This window comes from Pygoscelis adeliae, unplaced genomic scaffold (assembly GCF_000699105.1).
Source record: "Pygoscelis adeliae isolate BGI_AS28 unplaced genomic scaffold, ASM69910v1 Scaffold186, whole genome shotgun sequence".
Classification (NCBI taxonomy): domain Eukaryota; kingdom Metazoa; phylum Chordata; class Aves; order Sphenisciformes; family Spheniscidae; genus Pygoscelis; species Pygoscelis adeliae.
The window spans coordinates 8091027-8116913 of NW_008825071.1; the positions used below are offsets into that span (position 1 = coordinate 8091027).

The 25887-nt window shown below is 36.9% G+C and overlaps 2 protein-coding genes across 3 annotated transcripts in view; one reads left to right on the forward strand and one right to left on the reverse strand.

Annotated features, from left to right (window-relative positions):
• Positions 1-7605, forward strand: part of KDM1B (lysine (K)-specific demethylase 1B) — a 26023-nt gene extending 18418 nt beyond the window's left edge. Inside the window, exons 17-20 of the mRNA XM_009326507.1 lie at positions 315-440; positions 1933-2055; positions 4039-4191; positions 4793-7605. Coding sequence (XP_009324782.1) covers positions 315-440; positions 1933-2055; positions 4039-4191; positions 4793-4876 — 486 coding nt within the window. The 3' untranslated portion in view covers positions 4877-7605. The remainder of the gene's footprint in view (positions 1-314; positions 441-1932; positions 2056-4038; positions 4192-4792) is intronic.
• Positions 3432-25887, reverse strand: part of DEK (DEK proto-oncogene) — a 27314-nt gene continuing 4858 nt past the window's right edge. Inside the window, exons 4-11 of one of the 2 annotated variants that reach the window (XM_009326505.1) lie at positions 25302-25396; positions 22369-22489; positions 21020-21202; positions 17810-17942; positions 15352-15500; positions 13966-14034; positions 10681-12021; positions 3432-3455 (exon numbers count right to left, since the gene is read on the reverse strand). In XM_009326505.1, coding sequence (XP_009324780.1) covers positions 12001-12021; positions 13966-14034; positions 15352-15500; positions 17810-17942; positions 21020-21202; positions 22369-22489; positions 25302-25396 — 771 coding nt within the window. In that variant the 3' untranslated portion in view covers positions 3432-3455; positions 10681-12000. Of the gene's footprint in view, positions 3456-10680; positions 13018-13965; positions 14035-15351; positions 15501-17809; positions 17943-21019; positions 21203-22368; positions 22490-25301; positions 25397-25887 lie in introns of both variants that reach the window. The other variant, XM_009326506.1, reaches the window with a different exon arrangement.

Genomic DNA, 25887 nt, shown 5'->3' on the forward strand with positions numbered 1-25887 from the left:
CAGGATGGGGATCAGTAAGTTCTACGTTAGGTTTGTAAAAATTCTGCTGAATTTCTTGAGCATTTTCCATAGTGAATTCCATTGTGAATTTGGTACTGTCTGTGCATTTGCAATTTGTGAGAGTAGCGGGTTTTTCTTCCTTCCCTGTCCCCCTTGGAGAACAGGCCCATATATTCTCTGTTGAGACCCTCTCATAGAACTGGGTGTGTCTAATGGAGTGGAAAAGGGGCAAAGAATTATAAGAACATCGTATACCATATCCAGTTACCAGTTTTGTGGTACGCAATGCTTTAATTCCATCTCTCTCTCTCTAGATTGCCTTGCAGTTTCCTTATAGATTTTGGGACAGTAAAATTCAAGGAGCTGATTTTTTTGGTCATGTTCCACCCAATTCCAGCCAACGTGGGCTCTTTAGTGTTTTCTATGACATGGATCCAGAGGTATTGTATGCTACCTGTATTTTCTGTTGGCCCTTCAGAAATTGTTTGGAATCTAGGTGCAAGATGAAAGTTTTCTTCTTCCCCCCACCCCCACAACTGTTAAAAGAAGTGTAAGCAGTGTTATTTATCAAGAAAAAGTTGATTGATACTTCATTGTAATAAATAGGAATGTTTTTCTATGTTTGGATACAAAATAACATACAAACAAGTTAATGCTTTCATTCTCAAACTGTCTTGAAAACAAGTCTGTAATACCTAACTATAGATGTACTAATATGGGAAAAAGTCTACTGGTCACTTCCAGTTTAGGGCTTCTGTTCCCTTATTTAAATCAGCTAAAAATCCTGTTAAAAAGATCATCCTGGCTTCTTAACACTTAATGGCTTGCACTAGCCTGAATAACTATGTGGAGTGGCAGAAGAAAAGACAAACACTAGGTTTTGTATGAAACTGAGGTCTGTAGGGTCAGTCCCAAACTCATGAGTTTCAAAACAAATTCAAACCAGTGCATTGACATCAAGTTTCTCTTCCCCACCAGTTCCAAGCAGACACGTTACACATCTGTATCTTACCTTTTCATGCTTTTACAACAACTGCTGCTTACTGCTTGGCAGCAATTAAAAGGCCATTTTGTAACCTTAAGGCTTACTCCAAAAGGAAACCATCCTGTGCAGATTGTGCTCTGTTACTACACTGTCTGTACCTGTATATGATTTTTCTTGAAGAAGTTTTCTCTTCAATACTTCTAAGCTCATTCTAGATGTGGTTCAGTGTGCTGGTACTGTCCAGAGACACTACGTATAATTCTTAATTTGTTTGATAGCTATCCTCTGCTAGCTATCAAGTTTAGTAACAGAAGAATTGCCTTATATAAACAAGGGAGGGAGAGTTCTTTTAAAGGAGTTGAGAACCTGTGTGCTATTCTGTAGTCATCACTTCATCTTTGAAACTTCTGTATGGTAGCAGATTAAGTGGAAGGAAACATCGGTAGAACTGAGTGCTCATTTCTTGGGCCAAAATCTGCTGGTGAGAACTTAGTATTGGCCTAATCCAAAACATATCTAACTAGTATTTAAGTAGATTCTCTTTGTTACCACCTTTTGAAATTGGAGTACAGTTGAGGTGGAATTTTGGCACGGAACTGGAGCTTAAGAGGTCTGTCACAAACAGCAATGCTATAAACATCAAATCTTTTGGTGTAGCCTTTAAATAGGTAGATAGGAAGTTTTCAGTTAATTCAGCAAGTTATAAAAGGGGCTGACTGTAACACAGATCTGTGAACAAGATATCAGAGAATGTTAGTAATTTGAGCATGAATACTATAGAATATGCTCTCTTTATTCTAAGGAATCAAGCCCACTTGCCCCTAGAACAAAAGTTGCTTTGCAGCTGAAAGTCTCTTTGTCAATACCAATTAAAAGGGACTCTTCAAGAAAGACTTAATAACCTAGTAATTTCAAAATTATTTCATATGATAATGTCTTGTTTTTAGGGCAAACAAAGCATTTTAATGTCAGTGGTCACTGGAGATGCTGTGACAACCATTAAGAATTTAGATGATAAACAAGTACTGCAACAGTGTATGACTGTACTTCGAGAGCTGTTTAAGGAGCAGGTAAAGAGAAGCCTCTTTTCTTAAGAGATTAATTAACTCGCCAACAGAGGTAAAACTTTTAATTGTATTACTTCATGATGTATAGGAAAACCTTTGACGTTTTAAACTATTTTTCTTTTCCTGTCAGTTTGAGGGGAATATGCTTCCTTTGAGATACACAAGAGACCAAGCATTGTGTTTTTAGTGTGAAGAATGTGAATTGAAGTATCTTAGATCTGTCTGAAGGAAAATGGTAATGAATTGAAAAACAGCAAGGAACTATCATCCTTTGAAGTGCTTTTAGAAAGGAAAATTAATTAAAATCAGTACTTTAGGCAGGTAACACAAATACAATACTTACTTAGCTGTCACTTTTTCCAAACTTTTTTTTTTGGTCATCGCTGCTTCCAATACATCATAAAAGCTTTAAGCTAGATGAATTTGATTGTGATTCCCCCTCCCTCCATGTAAAAAGCAACTGAAATTACACCACCACCCCGCCCAAACCAAACCAAAGAAATCCCTTACTCTTCTAGTAAGAAACAACCCTTCCTGAGCTGTCTTGGGATGGAGGTACAGGCAAAATGATCTGTCAAGGGCCCTACATCCTGACTGTAAAAAAACATCAGATAAAAATTTCTACTTTTTTTTCTTCCCCCAGCTCATCATCCAGAGAAAAACTAATAGGAAAATCAGAGAAATCTGGGGCAAGCAGAAGACAAAGCAGAACACCTAGCAATGTTATTTGCGTTCCACTCTATAGATAGTAATGCCTCAGTTAAATTACTTAGAGCAGTTAGATCCCAAGGAATGCTTGTGTTAATGTTCGTGGGTGATCTCTCAAATTTTACTGATGGTTCAGATGTTAAGATTAATGATCTTGGAAAAAACTTCAGCATCTGAAAGCCCAACTTTTCCTAGAAGTTTACTTTTGGTAATGGCTTTACAGTTACCAGAATCATGTGCAATGTAAGGCCACATACCTGCTATTTTGATGTCATGAGAACGTCAAAGTAGCAAACAGGTCTTTGGTTTTGATGCCACTCTAGTCTAGAAGAGTGATTTTTCGTGTCTGTCTCTGTGGTTTATAGCAGTTGTGAATTTCAGTCATCTGTCCACAAAGCAGCGGGATTTTCAAAAACAAGATAGCTTCCAGGGGTGTACCAGAACTTCTTCTGGGATGTCCGTGAAACTTGCCATACTTGGCTAGCCATTGTCTTGATTGCTTGAGCTTTAGTCTCTCATGTGCTACCTGAATGGAAGAGTCTGTTTGTTGATACCAGATGTTGTGTAAGAGGCAACCAGGGGTGCTTCTGTTTACTTGTCACCAGTCCCTCAAGAGTAAGACAGCTGTAGTTGACTAAGCCTTCATACAGTTGTTATCCAGGCTCTTTTTAGTAGAATTGTGTGGAATTTGCATGCTGCAATGTGACAAAGAATACACAGTATTAGTGTCATGGCTTAGCTACAGACACTCTGACTTCCTGGTTTTCAAGCCAGGTGATTTTTCTGATCTTAGATAAGTAATGTTATTTCTCCACTGGAATAAAATGATCTCCAAAATGAAGATTACATTTTGAGATTTAACAAGCTAGAAGCAGCAAAGCATCATGCCTTACCAAGATGGAAAGTGCTTACATTATACATACAAACATGTTAAATGATGTTGGTATTGGTATTTTATCTGTTTGCAAGAGTATATATGTATTTCAAGGAGAATTGTTTTTCTCATATGTAGTTCTAGGTATATTAAAATATCCAGATTTGTTGCATTCAAAACAGTGCAACTGTGATGTTTCAGACATCAGGCAAGTCTAGCAAACAAAATTATCTTTGCGGCTAGTAGTATAATAAAGAAAATTGGAACTTAATTCTGGAACGTGATCTAATCCGTGTCGTAATAATACTACATACTCTAAAGGTTACAAGAAACTGTTTATGAGAAAAAGCTATGCAATTGCGAGCTTTTCTTTGCAGTGCATAACTTTTGTTTTGATTATGCAGGAGGTTCCTGACCCAGTGAAGTTTTTTGTTACTCGATGGAGCAAAGACCCTTGGCTTCAGATGGCATATAGTTTTGTAAAAACAGGTGGCAGCGGTGAAGCTTATGACATTATAGCTGAAGACATACAAGGAAAAATTTTTTTTGCTGGTGAGGTAAGTATCTTTGTTACCGTTGATTAAGGTTATTGGGGAACTATTTCTTATGAAAGATCATCTTTTGCTAACCAACACCATTAATCTAGAGGTAGCATATAAATATTCTGTTACACAAATATGCTGACGTTTCTTGATTTTGACACAGAAGGTCTTTATTCATATTATTATTGGGCATGGAAAGTCTGCCAGGCATTTCAGGTCAGGAGTGAACTGCGTAACCAATAAGTGCAGAACATGACAAGACTATACAATCCGCTTGTATTTTTACTCAAATTGTCCTTCTGTTATTCTGTTTGTGGGTAACATAACAAAAGCATGCTGTTAATGGTATAGGTGCATTCTATACTGGAACAGAACTTACCTGCCCCACTAAAGTGCAGATGGCAAAACAGACTACTAATTTTGCTAGGTGACTCGCTTGCAAATTTTGAAATTGCTAAAAACCTTAAATAATTCCTCCTAAATTCTTTCTGAGAAGCTTTCCATGATTTTTAAAAATGTTGGTATATGCTTAAGGAAAACAAAACTGATCTTATAAACTGAAATTCTATCTGTTCTAATAGTTTTAGAAACAATTCACTTTTTTTTTTAAATGCAGGCCACAAATAGGCACTTTCCTCAGACCGTTACAGGAGCTTACCTGAGTGGCGTTCGAGAAGCAAGCAAAATAGCAGCATTTTAAGTACTGAAATTTTGTGTTTATAGATATATTTTTAATTGTTTTCTGTGGGTAAAACTATCTTCAAGTTTCCTATTTGCTGCCTTTTTCCTAAGTGGTACTTAAATAGTATATGGTACCTGAAGATAAAATCTTCATCTTCCTTTTCCTCTTTCTCCCCCACCTCCCTTTTAAGCCCTGATGATACATATTGTTGGGGTTTTTTTCCAGCTAAGGTATTACTAGCAAGAGTGACATTGGAGTCCCTGGCCACAGCTTAACTAACAGAACTTTTGTTGAGAGTCCTCTTCTGTATGGCTCAAGTCATGTTATTGTAAACCTTCATTTCCAAAGGTCAGGTTAAAACAAGACTAAGTTAACATGCAGCATTAAAAATGCTGGCAGTTAGTAATGATGATGGGAATTTTCCACTAACTGTGCTTCTCAGGTTGATTATGCTCATAGGAGTTCAAACTTGTTCCCAAAAGCCTGAATAGCCTAGACAAATTCTAGAATTATTGTAGGAAGGAACTCAACTATCATTCTTTCCACTTGCAGTCAATAACCTTTTCTATAATATTTTTCATATTCTTAGCCTCCACTAAGTGGGCTTTGGAATATCAAGTTTGTTCCTTTAAATCAGACGGCTGGAACAGTTTACAGTGCAATCACAGAAAGGTTATTGTAGCTAATAAAAACTTGAAAAATTAATTTTTACATTAATTTAAAAAACTTTGACATGGTCTCTCTGCTACTTATTCAGAGAAATTCTTGTTACAATAATAGGATAAGTTTAGATTTGCTTAGTGCTTCTGATCATGTAGAAACAGGACAGCTTAAAAATACTATATTTCTATGATTATTTTGAAAACAAACTTCCAAATTCATTTGGGCTGAGTAGAGGAACTATCTGCTGATGTGAGTGCACAGTGGGCGGTGAAGGACTAAGTTCCTAACAGCTCATTCAGCTTTTATATTTAAAAAAATAAGTGAAGATGAATGAGGAAAAATACTAACACTTTTATGAAGGGCTGAAACAAGGTGACTTGCACTTTGACTTGAAGTTTTATTTTATTTTATTATTAAAGTATTATTAAAAACAACTTGAGGGAGTAATTCAGTAAGGGCTAAGCATTTATCTAATAGCTTTTCCATGGGACAGGGAAGAAAAAAATATTTTTCAGTAGAAGTAAGACAGACACAACCAGGATATCTGATGTAATACTGTTCCACTAAAATGGTATTAATGAAAAAAAATTAAAACCAACTTTTAGATCTCTTCCCTCACACCTTCCCTATAACTTTACTGCACAGACCTCATGATTTCTGGAAGGAAAGTAAGCACTTCTTCCCCCCCCCTTTCTCATGCATAGGGTCTTTTCTTTTTTTAATCTCTTCATTTAAGGAATGACACAGCAAACTTTTCTTTAGTTACAGTGCTTATTTCCATAAAGCTGTATCCTTGGAAAAAAGAAACAAGCAACCTTAAGAAAAATCCTACTGAATAAACGCAATTCTTCTTAAATACCTAATATTTTGTTTTTAGAGTAGCTATGATATTGTTAAATACCTTTATTTAATCTCTAATTTACAAGGTGAAGATGTTTATATAACTAGATGTTTTTCAGATATATATTCTGTTCTGCTTCTTAAAGCTGAATTATATGGATTAATAGGAAAAGTGTAACTGTGCATAATTTTCCTCTACATAAATGCTAGTATGTACAGTTTTAAAGTATTTCCAAGTATTAAATTGTAATTTAAAGGCTATAAGAAGCAAGACAAAATCCTCTGATGATAAAAGATAATCAGACATCAGATTTTGCTTTTGGTAATCATTTGCACTTTGTTAATTTCATATATTACAGGCCAACTTATAGCATAACTAGGAAAGATTGAGAGCTGCATATGTTTGAGTTCCAAGTTTCTTTCCCAGTTTATCATGTATGACAAAATTATTAGGAGAGGAGCTTCTGAAGGTGGGAAGAAAGCTTATTACTACAAGCCCAAAATATTCAATGGCTGCTTCAGCTGACCTTGGTTAAAACTTCAGTCAGCTTAACAACAACATATAAACACATCACATTTTAGGTAGGAACTGTCTGTAAAGTTGAGCTCAGCATCCATTTCTGCAGTCCAAAGTTTGTGTGAACATGCTTGATTTTAGGCATATGCTTCCATCCTGTTAATTTGTACTTGGGGTTTTAAATCTATCTACAACTTTGCAGGTAGATAAATGCTATATTCTAGGGAATAGAGATGGACATGAACAAACGGTCACATTTGGCTTTAGCTGCTGCACACTTCTTACAGCATTAAAAAAAGGATAACAAACGATAAATTTACCAATGGCCTAGTCTACTAATTATTTGTATATTATTTTGGTGCCAAGGCACTTAAACTGTGTTGTGCTGCACTTAAGTTTGAGGCGTAAATAAGTATGTTCCATTTTAATTTACGTTCATTTGAAATGTATGAGAACATCAGGCTGGTTCTGAGACGTCATTCTTTAATTAATGTTCCCCCCAAATTTTTTTAATACCTATGTTAAAATTTATTTCAAGCATGTATGTGTTTTTTCCTTTGTGTTTAATTTATTCCCTGCAAATAAAGAACTGGGGAATGTTTTCTTTGAGTAAGTTGTTTAAATGTTATAAAAAAATATTTGAATGCAGAGCATGATCTGTAACACTTCAACTCTTCTGTGTGACTATGTTATGGCAGCAGAATAAAACTGGAAAGTATCCACAGGATGCTCATGGGTTTTTACTTCCCCCCCCTTAAATTTAACTAGTGGCTAAGCCTACTTTTTGTTACATTTAATATTGATTTAAGATTTCATTTTAGTGTATTCCCTCGGAAGTGCTGCTCTACAGCCTTCTCTGAGCTCTAAGTACTAACTTAGCTGTTATTTGGCCAATACCATAATAGTTAGTGTCTTCTGCCTCAAAGGTTTACAAAGCAATTCATAAGCTTGTATCAGATTATTTTCCATAGCCAGAGGAAATTTAAGCTAAAATGATTAATTATTTAGAAACACTGCCCATAGTTTTAAAATAGCCAGAAAAACTACCAGAGAACCACTCAATGCTAAATAATAACTAAATAATTGTAGTATGAACACTTTGTAGGATCGTGGTCCCAAAAGCTTCCTACTAGCACAGATCACTATAAGCATGTGCAAGCCTGACTACATACCCAAAACATTTAAAATACAAACAATGACAAATTCTGGTAACACTTATCTACATTGTTCTTCTTGAATGGGGGGTTAGATGTTCATTGAGTGTAAGTAAGTCTGACTGGAAGCAACTTTAAAAAAAATATTCCTACTCCCTTTGAAAGTTTATTTCAACCAGTAACACATGTAGGTCTGAGCCAGTGAAAGCAATACTGTGTGGAAGATTCACTGCTTTCCCCTAACCCTGTCATACTTGATTAGCAGTTCAAAGTTTGTATCCTGAGGACATGCTTTGTTCTCCTAATGCTAACTCCCTGCAAGAAATTATTTTCATTACACCTGACACTGATCTTGAAAAATGTTAACTTCATTCTAAGAAACCAATCTTTAAAATGGAAACAAAATACTAATGCTGCTTTTAAAATAAAGTACAAATCGGTAGATTTCATCACACTCCCCCGAAGAATGACAGTCCTTCAAGCAAATAGTTTGTGTTAAGGGAGGTGGTTTTTTTTTCCTTTTAGCCCAGCTGTCTGAAACAGATCAGAAATAAAAGTGAAGTAGTAAGTCTATGACTGAGTGCAGTCCAGTAGACAAGGTCAGGTGAAAAGGCATGGCAAGTTATGTAATCTTGCCATCCTCTTATCCCCAGGACCTCTGGAGATCATCTGGTTTAAGCCCTTACTCGGAACAGGGCCAACGTGGAGCTGGTTGCTCAGGGCCCTGCCTGGTTAAGTTCTGAACATCTCCAACAATGGGCATTCCACAACCGCCCCAGGCCCCGTTTCTTTGTGTCCACTCCTCATGGTGAAGCTTTTCTTCCCCTAACACGTAACTGCAGTTTCCCTCCTTGGTGCCAGCTTGGTCTGTTGCCTCCTGTCCTCTCACTATGCACCTCCAAGCGGAGCCTGGCCCTGCCTTCCCCACACTCTCCCATTCAGTAGTTGCAGACTGCAGTACGATCCCCCCTTTGCCCGTCTCTTCTTAAGGCTGAACAAGCCCAGCTCTCTCTGCCTCCCCTCCTACGTTGTGTGCTCCAGCCCCCTGGCCATCTTGGTGACCCTCCACTGGACTCGCTCCGGTATGTCCATGCCTGTCTTGCACCAGGGAGCCCAAAGCTGGACACGGCACTCCCGAGGCAGGCTCACAAGTGCTGAATAGGGGGTTAATAACCACTTCCCTCAACCTGCTGGCTACACACTTGCTGAAACAGCCCAGAGTGCTGTCAGTGTTCCTTATCACAAGGGCACACTGCTGAATTGGGTTCAACACATTGTCTGCCGAGAACCATCTGCCCCTACCCAGGTCCTTTTCTGCAAAGCTGCTTAGAGAGAAACCACCGTCCCCACCCGCACTGTTGTACGGGGTTATTCCATCCCAGAAGCAGGATGCTGCATTTGCTTTTGTTGACCTTTATGAGGTTCCTGTCAGCCCATTTCTCCTGCAAGTCAGGGTCCACCTGAACAAACTTTTAGACCTACAACTTCCAGCTACTTGCTTTCATAAATATTTCTGAATTCAAAGGCAGGAGAGACATTTCTTTGAAGAAGGAAAATAACACATTGGTCAGCATTCAAGATGTTTTTTTTCAGCAAGTGAAACATTGTTTTTACTATATTTCTTATTTCAAGTTTTCAGACAGTATTCTAGTGCCTTATAGATTTTCCACTGTTATCCCTAAATAATGGGAACTAAAATAACAACAACAACCAGGAATGCTTTCATCTAGCTCAAAGCTACTTGATTATAGCCAACTTTCTGGTTTGGAAACAGGAATAATTACCCAAGTGGTCATAAGCTACCCTCTCTCTGAAACTGCAACAGAGCTAGTAAACCTTATTGGAATCACCATGCTGACTGCCAGGGGCATTATTTGGCCAGATTAAGCACTGGACTCCAAAAGAGTTATTTTTAAGTCCAGCTTAGCAGTGGCTAATCTAAACCCATACATTCATAGATCTTCCCTTGTCATGTGCCTTGTAACAGGATAATGCAGAAAGAACACAGACACTATAAGCAGCCTGCTCAGGTCCAAGAAGGCTACTGGTCTAGAGCTTCTGGAAAAAAGTGGGATGGCACTTAAAGTTGTGTCTTTTTAATTTTGTCTTGGTTAGACATGCCTGAGCAGTATACCATAGGTTACCGCATAACTTCAACTCAGCTCTTTTCCTAAAGACATGTAACTTATCTTCACTCAAAATTTCTACTCTTCTATTTCCCCACCTAGCCCTCTCCATCTTTTTTCACCTACAGGGTCCATACGCTTTTACCTCAAGTGCCAAGCTCACTCATAAGAACAGTTGTTTATATAAGCAAGTCATTCAGGTTGATTTGTGTGGTTTTGCAGGTCACCGACCAAAATACTGAATGCCAAAGACTTAACTAAACAGACGAACCAATACACTGGACTGTAGGAATTATGCTGTAAGCAATCAAATCAAGATGTTAGGACTATTTTTCCAGAATACAATGGTCAGGACATAATCTTAAGCATCTGGAATGTATACGCCTGAACACTTTATTCGGTTACCTTTTATCCAGTTAGCCAGTTTCTATTTCTTATGAGCATCTCTGTACAGGATTTAGAGCCTTGATCAGCTGTGTTTTTAATCCAATAGCATCAGGATAAGCAGGACATTTTATTTACCTGTTAGTATTGTCTTGCAGCCTTTCCCCCAGTTGTAGAAAGAACTGGAATCTTGTATCAGCTGCAGCCAGACTGGTATGGATTAGCAGGGAAACAGCTCAGACATTTCTTCTCTGTTGAGGACTACATTGAATTGTAGTTAAGAGATTTAAACAAATTTTTTGAAGGATGCTGAGTTCATTTCCATTCCTTCTGCGCAATTCCAAAGTGGCAAGTAATGTGTATATACAAGAAACAGAAGTACACTATCCTTTTGAAAGTTTTCATTAGAATTTACACTATAAAAAATGTTTATACCTGGGAGTCGTTCATCTTAAAAACACTTCCTGACCCACATAATTAAAACTGACTAGTATATTTACATAAAAATCACAAGGCAGGTCAAGTATTTGTAGAAAATCCATCCAAAAACCCAACAAAACTTGACACAAGTAACTTACCACTTTTAAGCAGGACTTGGAAACTTTTGATGTTTTTAATTACAAATTAAAAAGTGTTCTTTATGCTAAGATAGTTCAGAGAAAAAAAAAAACACCAACCTCACAGAAGATATAAAATCTTATTCTGGTGCAAGGACATACATTTCAGCAATAATATCTTTAAAAGTAGAGAAGCCTGCTGAATTAGGCTTGAATAGTTTCTACCAGTGAGATAAAGACAACAACCTTGTTTCTGTATAGATTTTTTTTTTTACTATACATTTAAGCAAATGTTAGATCATCAAAACTGATTTACATTTTTGTGAAAGACATTTATTGAATACAAACCCCCCCCCATTACATTCAGCCGTATTATAAATGATTACACGCAAAGAAATTTAAAAAGTATGTGAAGATTCATAGTCTAACTGGCTGAACATTTTCAGAATTTAGATCATTTATGAACCCTTATTTCTCAACTGTACAATAATAAAATTCAAAAAAATACGCTTTGTCTTTCCAGCAATACTACAGTCAGAGGGATTCCATGCTCATGGCATTAATGGCAGCCCACACTTTGGCAATTATTAGTTTCATGATTTTAAGTGTTGGACTTCCCATATTAGCAACAAGGTGTATGGAGAACAGAAACCTAAACAACAAAAATTTATGCAAAGAGTTCACTATGATCCAAAAAACTGTAGGCCAAAGTTCAAGACTGCAGGCTTAAAAGTACCATTGTCCATGTTGAGGCACCAAGGCTCTGGTTCAGAAGAGCTTTCCCATATAGAAGAGAGCTTAACTACGCACGTCAGCGCTGTCCGATTCAGAAGCCCCACTGTGGACTTCCAAAGCTATTGAGCCTCCCAGCTGTGCATCTTGGATACCCACTTCTGAGATGCTAGGCCATCAAGTCAAGACACTAAAGTAAAAGATTTTTTGCAAAGCGAACTTTAGAAATTTTCCTGTAGCCTTTGGAGGGATTTTATTTACTACGTCAAGCCACTGAAACAAATGTATCTGTAGTCTTTTGTACAAAGTTAAATGCTGAAAAGCTTAAGTATAAAACTACAGTTTAGTTTCTGTACAAGGTAAGATGGGACAAACATTGTAAAACCTCAACTCGTTTGCAGTTTCATGAAACTTCTGCATACCACTTTTCATCACGGCCTCACTGCTGAACACTGACATTTCATGTCATAAATCCTAAAATAACAAGATTAAAAAACTGATTTGCACAAAAGAAATCTGAAATAACTTTATATACACAACAGAAAGCCTTTTAAAAGTACAAAAATAACATCTATATGCCAATTAGTTACCATGCTTTGACAGTTCTCTCAGTGCCTACACATGCAAGACAGTAATCTAGATTTAGAATAATTCTGCATCTGTAGAATGTATCAGAATATAAAAGACATTAACATGGGACTAAGTCTTGTTATTTTCAGAATGGATATGTATTCAAAATATCTTTATAATCAATACTGCAATATTCCAGTCTCTGCATGTATATGTGCAGATAAGCAGCTTTTATCTTACTTGATTTTAAAATCTCCTGCAAGCTAGTAATCCACACTAAAAAGCTACGATGGTTCTAATCAATCTAGTTATACAAAGCAATTCAAAATGTACAAAAACTATAAAAAAGGGAACATTTATTACCATGCACGAAACTTAAGTATGTTCAACTAAAAACTGCATCAAATGCAGTTTTGTTTAAAAAAAAAAAAAAAAAGAGATACATAAAGCAATTTACATCAACACTCTTAACATTAGATCAGCAGAATCAGCTCTGACTAAATACCACAAGGGTAAGACACATTCCTTTTGCTGGTGCCTATCAGATCTTCAAATCCATGGGAACATAAAACCAGGAATCTTCATTTCCCACAGTCAAATCTGATCATGAAATCAACTGAAATGAGAAGTGTGTTAGTTTTCTCCTTTCTCTCAATCCAATTACATACAGCCTCTCCTTTTGCATCAACTATCAAGAAAATACACTCCACTTTTGCTATCACAAAAAACCAAGAACATCCCTACAGCAGACAGATTGCTCTCTTATGCCTTTGCTGATAGTGACACATGTACGCACAGCACATAGACACAACTATTTCTAGGTAGCCATATATCAACATCCGCAAATGAAGCCACAAGAGAAAGAAAAGTTAATAAAGTAACTCCACTAAGTGAACCTCACTTCTCTAGTTCCATTTTTAGTTTTGGGGCAAGCAAAAGCAATTGAACTTCAAAATTTTCTTACAAATTACCAACCACAGACTGGACAGTAAACCCTTTGTCATGAATACATTAGAGCAGGCCTAATCTTCAGTACAGTAAACTCAAAGGCAACATTATAACTGTGCTACCAGGAGCACATACAGAGAAAAGCTATCTATCTATATCCTCTTTTGCCTTCTCTCATTGCCAGAGCTTGCAGGTCTGCAGAGCTTATACAACCTCATGCATTGTTACCTACGAATGTATGTGGTCAGTGCATGAATTATAGTGCACCTTGCAGCCAAGGCTGTAATTTAAAGCAAATGCATAGCATTCAGAGAGTAAAAGTCATCAAAAGTGATGATAGCTTTAATTTTAGTTCTGCTTACCAAAGAAATTCATAACAGTAGTAGTGGCACGCTAAGAAAATACAGTCTGAAGCGGTTATTTTTGAAGGAGGGATACAAAAGGAAAAAAAAAAAAAAAATCAGAGCCAGAGTTCAGGTTTATCAGGGCACTAAACTTCCAATACTATACAGGAGGCTATTAAAAGTAGTGTAACAGGATGCCATGCCACTTTCTAATAGGCTGAAGAAAAAAAAAAACCCAACCCAGAATGTTTTCTAAATGATAAAGTCTTTACCTCTTTGACTGTTTTTTTAATGAAGTCTTTCCTGTCAGATAAATCATAACTAGGATAGTTTTCATACACCTAAAAAGTAAAAACACAAAACAAACCTCAAATTACTTTCATTCAATGTATTGTATGAATAGAAGGAGCTTAAATGAAATTAAGGCAAAAATTGATGTGCTACTTCCAGTATGACAACTGCCAAAATGCCCTCTGTTAATTATGGAAAGTGACAAACTTATTTTCATGTCCTTATTTTGACAACATAAATATTTAAATATGTCTTCTTTTGTCTTTGGTCACTGACTAAACTAGTACTATAAATTTTTCACATCAACAAATTGGAATGCCTAGCCTGCCATGTCAGACAAGTAAGAATTCTCCAATCTTTGTCTTACATGCTCTCTAAGTAGTCAGATACCCCTGCATTAGTGTAGGAAGCTAAACAAGTATCAAATCCCAAGGCCTATTTATTTTTTGGTAATAAGTAAGAATGTGATCCTTTCAAGTGACTAATAGAAGAGTCAACACATTTGAGTGCTATTCTACTACTCCTCTTTGGCTAACTGGGTGGGAAAGGACCAAACAAACAGATGCCAACACTGCAGCCAAAATATTCTGCAACCAATGCAGAATATTTTATTTCAGTATACCAAATTTCAGACTTCTAGAATGACTATAAACATGACAAAAAGTTTGTACAGAATATAAACATACAGTTTTCTCATAAGAGTAACTTTTGGTTTAATTTTCTCAAGACAACTTGGAAGTACCAGGAAAACAAACATTTGAGTTAACTGACTGTAGAAAATGTCAGGGTAACAGTATTGTCTGCGTTTTGGACACTTTTCCCCACCTTTCCCTTTTCCGGCCACATGGTCCCTTTCCTGGCACCTGTCCTGACAATTAATGGATTCCTTGCTGAACTAACTCAACTCACTAACTCAGCTGAGAACTATTCATTTTTTGCTGACAGATGAGAGTTGAATGGACTCATAAAGAGAATGTACGAAGAATAAGAGCAAGGTGAGCAGGAGAAATGTACAGAGAGCAGTACATAGCCCTCCCCTTTTGACAGTAGCAAGCTACCGCACCATTCAACATCTCAAATACTTTCACTTTAATACATGGCAGTTGTTTTGGAGGTAATATTCCTACTTTCCATGTAGCTAATTTTTCTTTGGAGATTTCTCTTCTAATGTTGGGTATCAGTGTTGCATATCTTAAGATTAAAGCTCTTCTTGTTATAGCTGTTGGCAAGTAAATAAATCAATACAAAACTACTTTGTTTCTGAACCGTTGTGCAGACTGCAAGCCTCCATTTCTGAAACGATGACAGAAGTCAGTTCACAGACAACCCACTGCCTAAAAAGAGATTGCAAAATCATATTTGCTTACCTCCTTGCAAATTTGTTTCATTGTGACCTCCTCCAAGTTTGCATTGGCCAACAAGTTCTTGACAGTTTCCTTCAGTTCTTCATCTGTGGGTGGTTTCTTCAGTTTTTTAATTAAAGGTTCATCATCTGAACTATCCTCAGACTCACTTTCTAAATATGAAGAATAATTTGAATTGTAATACAAGATTTTCAATTTGTCTGCTTTCTTCCTCCAAAATAGAAGGCATCAGAACTTTCCTCAAACATCTGATGCAGATGTTCTCCCTTAAAATGGACATCTTGCCAGATCATCCATTTAAAAACAAAGCTAATGCTATCAGTACTACATATATTTATGAATCCACATCATTGTTGATGAACTATCAGTTTACAAGTCAATATGTACTCTAGAAAGTACGGGACAGATTAAATTAATCTATCAAACAAAAAAAAGGTTTATTACAGCAATTCTAAATTGAGGTATTATGCCCCTAAAAAAAAAGTACTTGTTTGCTTTAAAAAGGAGTTTGGATTTCCCCCCCAGCAGCGCTGCCCACTAAGATCTTGTAATTTTGCAATGCTGTATTACTGAACATGCTATCAGAAACACCATGACAACAAATGAAGAGAATAATAAAGGAAGTTAAGTGAAGAGGCACAGGACACTCCTACAGTCTTTTCCAGCAGCAAAAAAATTAGCCTGAACGACTCCAACATCCACTCAGTTCCTCCACTGCCAACAAGACAAAATTCAGAGCAGATGCCAAACAATCTAGATAATGAGCTTACAGAAAGACCTACTTAACATTTTGATTCTTGTATTGCAAACATACACTCAAAACAGAAATGCAGTATGAGTAAAGAAGAAATTATGAATGTATTACATAACATACATGCAAAACATATGTAACTTTTTTTAACACACGTATATATGTATTTTGATGACAAAATAAAGTGTACACACACACAGAGTCAGCCACATTAGTATTGCCAGCAGCCAATCTGAAAATACACTGAGTTCAGCACAGGCCAGTTTGCTGAGAAATAAGGCTATGAAAGAAGTTAAGCATAATTCTATGCCTAAGAGTTTAACCATTCCTTAAGACACTGACAAACAGGGCAATCAATCTGAACCGATGTCTCTGCTATAGCATACATATGCTGATGCTGGCATTAAATGAAGTATGTTTGCAGTACGGATATATGCTGCATTAATAACTCAAACTACAGTTGTGACAGAGACATGGCTGTTATCTCAGAGTGCCAGAGAATTTAACGTGGGAGAGGACCTCTGGAGATCATCTGGTTTAAGCCCTTACTCGGAACAGGGCCAACGTGGAGCTGGTTGCTCAGGGCCCTGCCTGGTTAAGTTCTGAACATCTCCAACAATGGGCATTCCACAACCGCCCCAGGCCCCGTTTCTTTGTGTCCACCCCTCATGGTGAAGCTTTTCTTCCCCTAACACGTAACTGCAGTTTCCCTCCTTGGTGCCAGCTTGGTCTGTTGCCTCCTGTCCTCTCGCTATGCACCTCCAAGCAGAGCCTGGCCCTGCCTTCCCCATACTCTCCCATTCAGTAGTTGCAGACTGCAGTACGATCCCCCTTTGCCCGTCTCTTCTTAAGGCTGAACAAGCCCAGCTCTCTCTGCCTCCCCTCCTACGTTGTGTGCTCCAGCCCCCTGGCCATCTTGGTGACCCTCCACTGGACTCGCTCCGGTATGTCCATGCCTGTCTTGCACCAGGGAGCCCAAAGCTGGACACGGCACTCCCGAGGCAGGCTCACAAGTGCTGAATAGGGGGTTAATAACCACTTCCCTCAACCTGCTGGCTACACACTTGCTGAAACAGCCCAGAGTGCTGTCAGTGTTCCTTATCACAAGGGCACACTGCTGAATTGGGTTCAACACATTGTCTGCCGAGAACCATCTGCCCCTACCCAGGTCCTTTTCTGCAAAGCTGCTTAGAGAGAAACCACCGTCCCCACCTGCACTGCTGCAATCTTTACACAGCTATTAAGGAACTTGATGTATGTGTACCTTTCATGCATATCGTCAGATATGAGAAAACCAATAGCAACAGGACGCATGCAGAACCCGTATGTATATTAACAAAAACACATCAAGCTGCTGAACAAAAGACATACCCAGTGGGATATATACTACTGGATCAATTATAAGATTCATGTGAAGTCCCTATAGAGGCGCCAACAGAATTTTGCTAACATTCTTCCAGCAGAAGGGACAACTAGGCTGATACTTTCAGTTTATATGCAAATAAAAAGTATGTATCTGTACACACAAAAGTTACATAAAGTATACCCAAATCAGGAACTTTTTTTTTTTAATTACTGTTGCAAGGAAAGAAACATCAAGTAGCAAGCCAACAATTCACAAAATTCTATTTTCTTTCACAAGCTTGCTTTCTAATAAGCATCCCAGTTAAACTACAAGACAATGTATGATGAAAGATATAAAGCATTTACCTTTTCTAGAACTGTTCTGATTTTTTTTAGTAGTGCTGCTATCTGCCTTCTTGACATTTGCACCCTTCACAGCTTTCTTGGTTTTGGTAGTCGCTTTTTTAGATTTTTCTCTTTTAGATGCTTTTCTAGGGGGCTATAAAGAAAAACAGAAGATTAAAATGATGGTTTCTACCCAAACAAACTGTACCCCTTTTCCACAACGGAAATTATCCTTTCTGTCAATACAAACTAAATCAGCACATTTAATTACTATATTTTACTAGCAATCTCTACCCTTATACCACAGGGGGAATATGTCCTCAAAGAGTATTCCTACATTCTTTTAAATTTCACATTGTCCTTCTACATGGACTCTTAAGTTCAAACAGTTAGAACTTTTTGATGATACTAGTAATTTGGTTGTGCTACAACTTCCCATTCATAATTACTTCTAATCAGCTTATAAAAATAACTTTTAAGATGTTCCTTTAAAAAAGGACATGGTATGTTGTATTCAATTACTTGTAGATGCTGTAGCTCTCTAAGACTACACGCAGCTAATTCTTTTTGCGCTAGTTGAGAAATATATTAGCTAATCTATAACTTGGCCAATTATTGTGACTAGTAAACCCAAAAGTTATTGCATTAAGTTAACATCAACAGAAGAAATTGAGAACGTAAATACATACAGTATACACATATCAGTGCACTGCATTTTTGGCACAAATTATATGTGTGTTTAAACACACAAAATCTTTAGATAGTACTTCTGACAAGGCTGAAAACTTTCCTCACAGAAACAAACATGGAACACTGACCAGGAATAAACTATACTTCAGAGAAAGAACAACATGAAACAAAACAAATTAACTAACAGTAGTTACTAAATTCATAATTCTAATTTATATTTAAAATGGCAGTGTAGTCAACTGAGCAAACTATCACATCTAAACAATTAAAACTAGTTCATATAACTTTTAACTGCTTCTCCTGTTAGTACCTGGTGCAACTTATGAAACTAGTGTTTAATAAACCAGATTACATTTATTTATATTGCCTTGCTCAGTTATAGTTGCAGTTGCTCTACAGTGTTAAATGAAGGATAAAGACTTTCACTGTTGAAATTCAGAAAATACACTCAAGGATCACCCAATTTCTAAATAAATGTTTGTAGTTTCTAACTTTTCAGCTTTCGAGTTTCTGCTAAAGCTCCATCACCAGCCACAAAGTCAGAAGTTAAACCTGGCACTCACATTTCAGTTTTTTATAAAATTATGCTCCCCCAGCACACAAAAATATTTCAGATATGTTTTGCTTCCAGGTAACTGTAAGATTTTTTGTTTGTTTGTATTGTTTAAAGAAAGAGTTGCAATCAAGAGCAACACGCAACTCTGAGGATAATCTACTCCAGCCACTCCATGCCTAAGATTCCAATGGAGCTGGGGCAGCAAAGCAGATATGCTGCCTACATCCTTCCACCTGTAGTATGTTAAAAGGTGTCATAAACCTAACTTACTTATTTTTTTTTTAAATGCTGCAATCTTAAAGCTGTACAAATGCAGACATTTTCCATTTCACCATTTCCTATACTCAAACTAATTTAACATACTAGTGTTTTTGTAATAATTAAGATTTTAGTCCATGCAAGTCAACTTCAGTTTCCGAAGACTTCAGTCGACTCAGCTATTGCCTGGCAGACATACCTAACTCCCACCTTCTGAAAGGAGGCAAAGACCCACTTAGATCAATGGGGTTTACTGTGAGGTTTTTTTGTTTGTTTGGGTTGTGGGTTTTTTGTTTTGTTTCTTTTTTTTTTTTTAAATAACTGAGTTCTTGAAAAATTTTCTAAAAGACGACAACTGCCTCTGAAAGCGATATTCCTCTCCTTGCAGTAGGAAGACTGTATTGCTGAAGAGATGAACAAACACAAAATTAACTCTTAGCATTTCAGCCCTCCTTCAATTTGCCATTTGTGGGGAAAGAAAAAGGCAAACTAAGAATTAAGTTTGTTTCATGGAGGCATGGGGAATTCCCTTGAACCATCTTTTTAAATTAAAAATAACACCTATCAAAATGACAGTGACCAAATAAACTGTTAAAGTTACATAAATTGGCCTTTCAACAGAAGATTTTTGTTACTATTTTCTATAGCTCAAACTATTTAGTTAGCAGCCAGTCACACTTCCACTGCAATAGACAGAATGTAACCCAAGTAAATAATGGTCTTACATTACAGCCAAAGGTTCCATAGCTCACATAAAGAATTTCCTTGGACACCAACAGTCGACTAATTGCCATTTGTTGCAGGGCTCTGATTAAGGCTAAAAAGGCAGTCCCATCTAACATGGGATAAGGTGGAGCTTGTAGCTCCTTTTCATTTCTTTTTTCCAGGCTTCAGGCATACGAACAAATCAGTGTGCACTTTGTACACAAATCAGCTGTACACTTGTACTGGCCCTCCACGTTTTGTGTCTATACTGTGAATAAGTACAGGACTGAAAGGGAACGCTCAGGGAAAGGTATTTTGCATTTAAATACAAAGTTCATCTCATTTCTGTCTTACTATGCAAGACTAAAAGAAGTTTCAAAGAAAAAGAACAGAAAATACAGTGAGATGAGAACACTTTGGAGCTTGCAGGGATCTTTGTAAGGCTGCTTACTATGTTGCTCACTTTATCTTTGTGATCCAAGACACAGAACCCTGAAAGAGAGATTAGGACATAAAATCCAGGAGAAATATGGAACCAAGATCCAAAAACAACGCAGTCAGGTAGGTCAGGGACCTCTACTGAATTAAAAGTTGAGTCCTAGGTATCCAATCAAACCCTACACAGAAAAAAGATAGATAGAGGGAATTTTTATGAAATTACATTAATAAAGTCACCACAAGATGATACAAGAAATGCAATCAATTATGTCTGAAAACCTGGCCGCCCCAAGATGACATATAGCAAATGGTTTTATAAGGTGCATATACATATCCAAGAATCAGAACCTTATTGATTCTTATCTTATTGATTCTCTAACTTTAATGCACTAAGAAATTATGAAAATCTCTTATAAATTGCAGATGTGTTCCCTTTTCTTTCAAACCATTCATCCAGTTAGACATCACTTACCCCCCAACTCTGCATGTTCCAAGAATTACCAATCAATAACAACCACATAATGACAAACTGCAGACAAATGGTTTTAGCCCTATGTTGAAAAACAAACAAAAAACCTCATTACCTCATCTTCACTTTCTTTTTCTTCTGAAGAGTCATCCTTTTCCTTCTTTTCATCTTCTTCACTACTGGATTCATCTGACAAGATCTCTGGGCACTTGGTGCGTTTTGCTTTTCTTGTTGTTCCAGTGCTACTGCGTTCTTTTTTGCCACCTTTGCTTGGTGTTTTTTTGGACTTTGGCAATGGCTGAGAGACAGGGATGTGTGTTATCCAAGTAGGAATACAAAAGTGAATTTTAAAAATATGAACTCCTTCAAATCACATGAAAGAACAGTAAACAAATACAGAGATCTCAAACTTGATAACAAAAATCAGGACTATTTTATGTACTACACTTCAGCCGTAACATTTTGCGGTAAGCAGAAATTCACTACAGAGAAGGAGCTGAGTAAAATGAAATTTCAGTTCTAAGCTAAGCACCTCTTCCACTCCCCGAACCAAACAAATCTTCAAAAGCTGGGGTTAGGGAAGCAAGAAAGAACAATCTAGAAGGAACCTTTTACCTACCTATGCCCTCCAACCCATAAAAGCAAGCTTTTTCTTCTGGTAACAAATTAGCTGACAACTCTTCAGAAGACTTAAAGGCAGGAATTCTGTCATGTCTTATGCAAAACTGCATTTTGTTGTCACTCAGTACCAATGTCCCTAAGGCAGCATGCAGACTCCTTCTTCACATCACTTACCAGTGTTTGCTGGGACTGAGTTTAATTTCCTGAGAAACAGTCTAACTATTTAAGTATTACTTTTAGATTAAAAACTGAAAGCCAAGAAGATTAATAATAGAGTTTATTAGTCTTGGCAGCTGAATCTAGTGCACTAGCATATACTGGTTAAAGCAAGTTTTCGTAGCCTTGCAACAAATTCCATTTTGTGATGACCAAACGTGATCACATACACATGTCAACTTGTAGCATACCCAGGTAACACCTGACAGCTTATTTTCCTGTCCTTTCATGTTTTATTTCCTTGCTCTGACACCTTTTTCTTTTTTTTCTTTCCTGCCCACATATTATGTCTATTCCCCTCCATTCACCCACAAAGCAGAAGCTATTTATGGTATTTGGGTATGGGTATCTCTAATTAGCTTCATGTGTTGACCACATACACTTTTGTGCACTAACAATGTGTAACAGGTGCACATACATGTAAGCATATAGTTTCTATCTAAGTCCTCACCCCATTATGGATGCCTGCAGAAGAGCTACTCTCTTTCAAGAAGCCATTGCTACTTCAGGAAGTTAGAACAGTAACTGTATCACCGCTGGTAACAAGCAAATAATAAGGAATAGGGACAGCTGCATTTTTTCATCAGAACAGAGCTATAAAAGCAAGCATAACAACCTGCATCTCACCTTGCCTGAAGATTTTGGGTGCATTAAGAAGTTTAAGATTCTGGTTACCAGCTCACTATTAACTCCTGATCTTTCCAAGTCGAGAACTTCACAGATACTTTTCAACATTGCATTTCTAAATCTGGAGAGGGGAAAAAAGAAAAAAAAAGAAAAAAGAAAAAAAGAAAAAAGATTCAGTATCACATCCTAAACAATCAGTCAACATTTGACTGCTAGAAGCTGCTATCTGGTTTGTGTCTGCAACCTGACAATAGACATGAATATATACACTTAACTACATTTCCAGTCTTATCTATAGTTAAGCAAAGAACCACCACCATATTACATAAAGCAAAACAAAAAAAATCCCAAATCCGTGTGTGTGTAAAGTAAGATATATGAAAAAGTTATAAAAGCTTAGTAAAAAAATCTTCCCCAGAATCTCTCCTAGTCTACCACATTGGAAAGAATCAATCTTGGAAAATAAATCCAGTGGGTACAAGACTTGAACTCTAAGGGGGCAGGGGGTCTCCCTTTATTTTCTCTGGTTCCTTACCCCTTTACAGAAGTACCTCTGATGAAGATAGAAGGTTAAGAGAAACTCTGACATCCACCCCCTTTACTCCAACAGGATCTTGAACCAATTGTCCCACTTTATCATTTGTCCCACCGGTATTGAAAAAAGTGGAAAGAAAGAGTCAAATCCTGTGCGGGTATGACATCAGAATGCAATCTTAGTGAGATTTAAAAAACAAACAAAAAACTCACCACCCCAAATAAAACACAACACACAAAAAAGCCTCCCCACCCCTGCTTATTCTGTTACCTCCCTTCAAATGTTTATGCTTCCTCTTCACTCATTTTGTACAATGCTGCCTGGAAAGTGGATTTCATTGTCTGACCATTTTTCACAAGTTTATTAACAGCTATTTCTGGTAATCAAAGTCAAAGGAAACTTATTTTTCATTGTTTATTTAAAAAGTCAGTACAACTATTTCATGGTGGCCTGCAACTTCTCTAAAGTAGCATTTAATTTCAGACTGTCCCTTTAAACTCACAGACTTTTAAGGGGTAAGAACAACTTTGTTCTCCCATGTTTTAGGGCATGGGAACAGGAAATCTTAACCGGTTTGGTGCTTCTCCCTGGCTCAAAGTACAGTTCATCCACCATCCTTCCAACGATGAAGTCAAATCTTTCAATCATTTTTCTAGACAAGATTATAAAAAAAATTGTGCAATCTTAACATAGGGAGAGCTGTCCTGTTTAGCTTTTGGGGATACACTGAACACTTGTAAGGTATTCCTGCAGAATCAAAAGTCAGTCTCTTACATTTTAAAAGACAATAGTACTATAGAGTTAAAACCACGTTAACTCAACAGATTTAAAAACTGCACAGCATCGAAGTTTGTTTCAAACTTTCAAGACCTTGTATACCGAATATAGGATTTTATGGTTCTATTGCTGCTTTAACTAAAATTCCTTATGACTTGTGTTACACACGGCATTTGTCCTTGTATTTTAACTTAGGTTAGAAATAATATATACAAAGAATAAATATTGCCTCCCAAATACTTTCATGTTTTTAATGCTTTGAAGGTACACCTGCAGGTAACAGCAAACATAATGTACTAAGTATTAAAATGCAGTTCAAGTGTGGAATAAACAAGTGCACACAAGTTTTGAGTCAGTAACTTCCATAGGAAGTAGTTTTCACTTACAAAATCCAAGAACTCTAATCTACACAGCAACCTCAATCCTAATTCTTTTTAGTTTATAACCTGAACAGTAAGATTCTGCAAAATAAATTTTGTCCTTTGTTGATCTTGTTCAATGCTGTTAAAACATGATGACATGCAAGTATACAGTGTGGGCAGAAATCAACCACGTAGTCAGAATAAATTAATAATCTAATCAGCAGTGTTTCATACACAGCTATGAAGAGCAGCAGAACATACCACAGTAACACAAGCACACAGGGCTCAGTACCTTGATATGAGTGACAATGCAACCAGTGTTCAGAATATTTGCTGAAGACTGAAGCATAACAAAACTTAACTAGCACTTCTTTCATATGGAAAATACAAAAAGAATGTGAAAAAATACTTTATTTTGTGACCTTTTGCAGGTAACGGGAAACATTATCCAATTAAACCTGTGGGAAATGGTCAAAATTCCCATCCTGAGGCAGAGTTTGTCTTGTAGATTCACAAGTGTTTGAGAAACCCTATTCCTAGAACACTGCATATCTGAGGAAGGAAGATTTGCAAATTCCAAATTCTGGAAGCCTTCCCACTATCAATAAACTGACACTAAAAAAAACAATTTAGAATCAATTGCGTAAAGTTATTAGTTCTTTCACGTGTTACAACTAGCTGCACAAATATGCAAGGGCATTTTTAAACCCTCTCAATCCAGTCAAACTCAAGCTGCAGCAGCTTCTCCTGTTAATAGAGAAGCAGCTTATATGGCGAGACAGTAAAAAAGAAAAAAAAAATTGATAGACCAGTTGCTACAGCAATTCTAGGAATAAGACTGTATGTTTAATATACAATAAGCAGAAGTGGCTTTGATTCTGAAGGACGAAGGTTTTGAGGCATAGAAGGATGCAAGTTTGCACTGTGAACAGAGCACAATATATCCACAACACTGCTTGCCCTGGGGAAATAAAGTTTTCCTCTCACTTGGCAGAAGAATCTGCTAGTTAACATGCAATAGTTAAAGCCAGGATTGTAGGAATTGTGAATAAAATGTTCACGATTTTACTCTTTTTAATACATTGCAAGTTGTCTTAAGAGATCAGTTTGTGTGATCAAACTGAGCTCAGCAACAGATCATAGAGCTCTAGGAAACAGCCACTCAGCTTTAAGTTTAGTCTGAAGTAAAATTTCAAAAAAAAAAAAGAGGAGTGTATAGCATGAGTCAGGCTATGTTAAGTAGCAATACAGATCATTACTTTTTTAACATTTCTTCCTTCTTTTTGTATTGGTCACTTCCTTTTTCAAATGGGAACCCGCTGAACTGACCCACATTCTTCTTTAGGGAAGCAACCTAGAACAGAACACACAGATTACTTTCCATTGCAAGTAGTTTAAAAGATTTCATTCAATTACATTTGTTAACTTTTCATACAAGAAAAATCTATTTTAGCAGTTAGCTTTCTGTTGACAAAAAGTTATAGCCTTTAAGTTATAACCTACACGGATTATACCTTTATTTATCTCATGATAGCCAAACTACAACAATTAAGTTCTTGTGATCCTGGTACTTTTAATTCTTTTTAAAAACTTACCCGGTAAAAATCACCTGCCATTTCAAGCTTGTTTAGAACGTACTGCATAGTTATTTACAGGTTTGCACAACTATGATCATATGAAGCCTGTTGCATGCTTTGTAACATGTCATTTGTTATAGAATAGTGCATTTTATTTTTACTACATAATCTGCTAAAGCAGATTTGCTTTATTTGCTTTTCTAAAGTCTTACATAGGACCATGATTGTACTTTTGAACCTTTTCTTTAGCATGACCCGTTTTTGCATT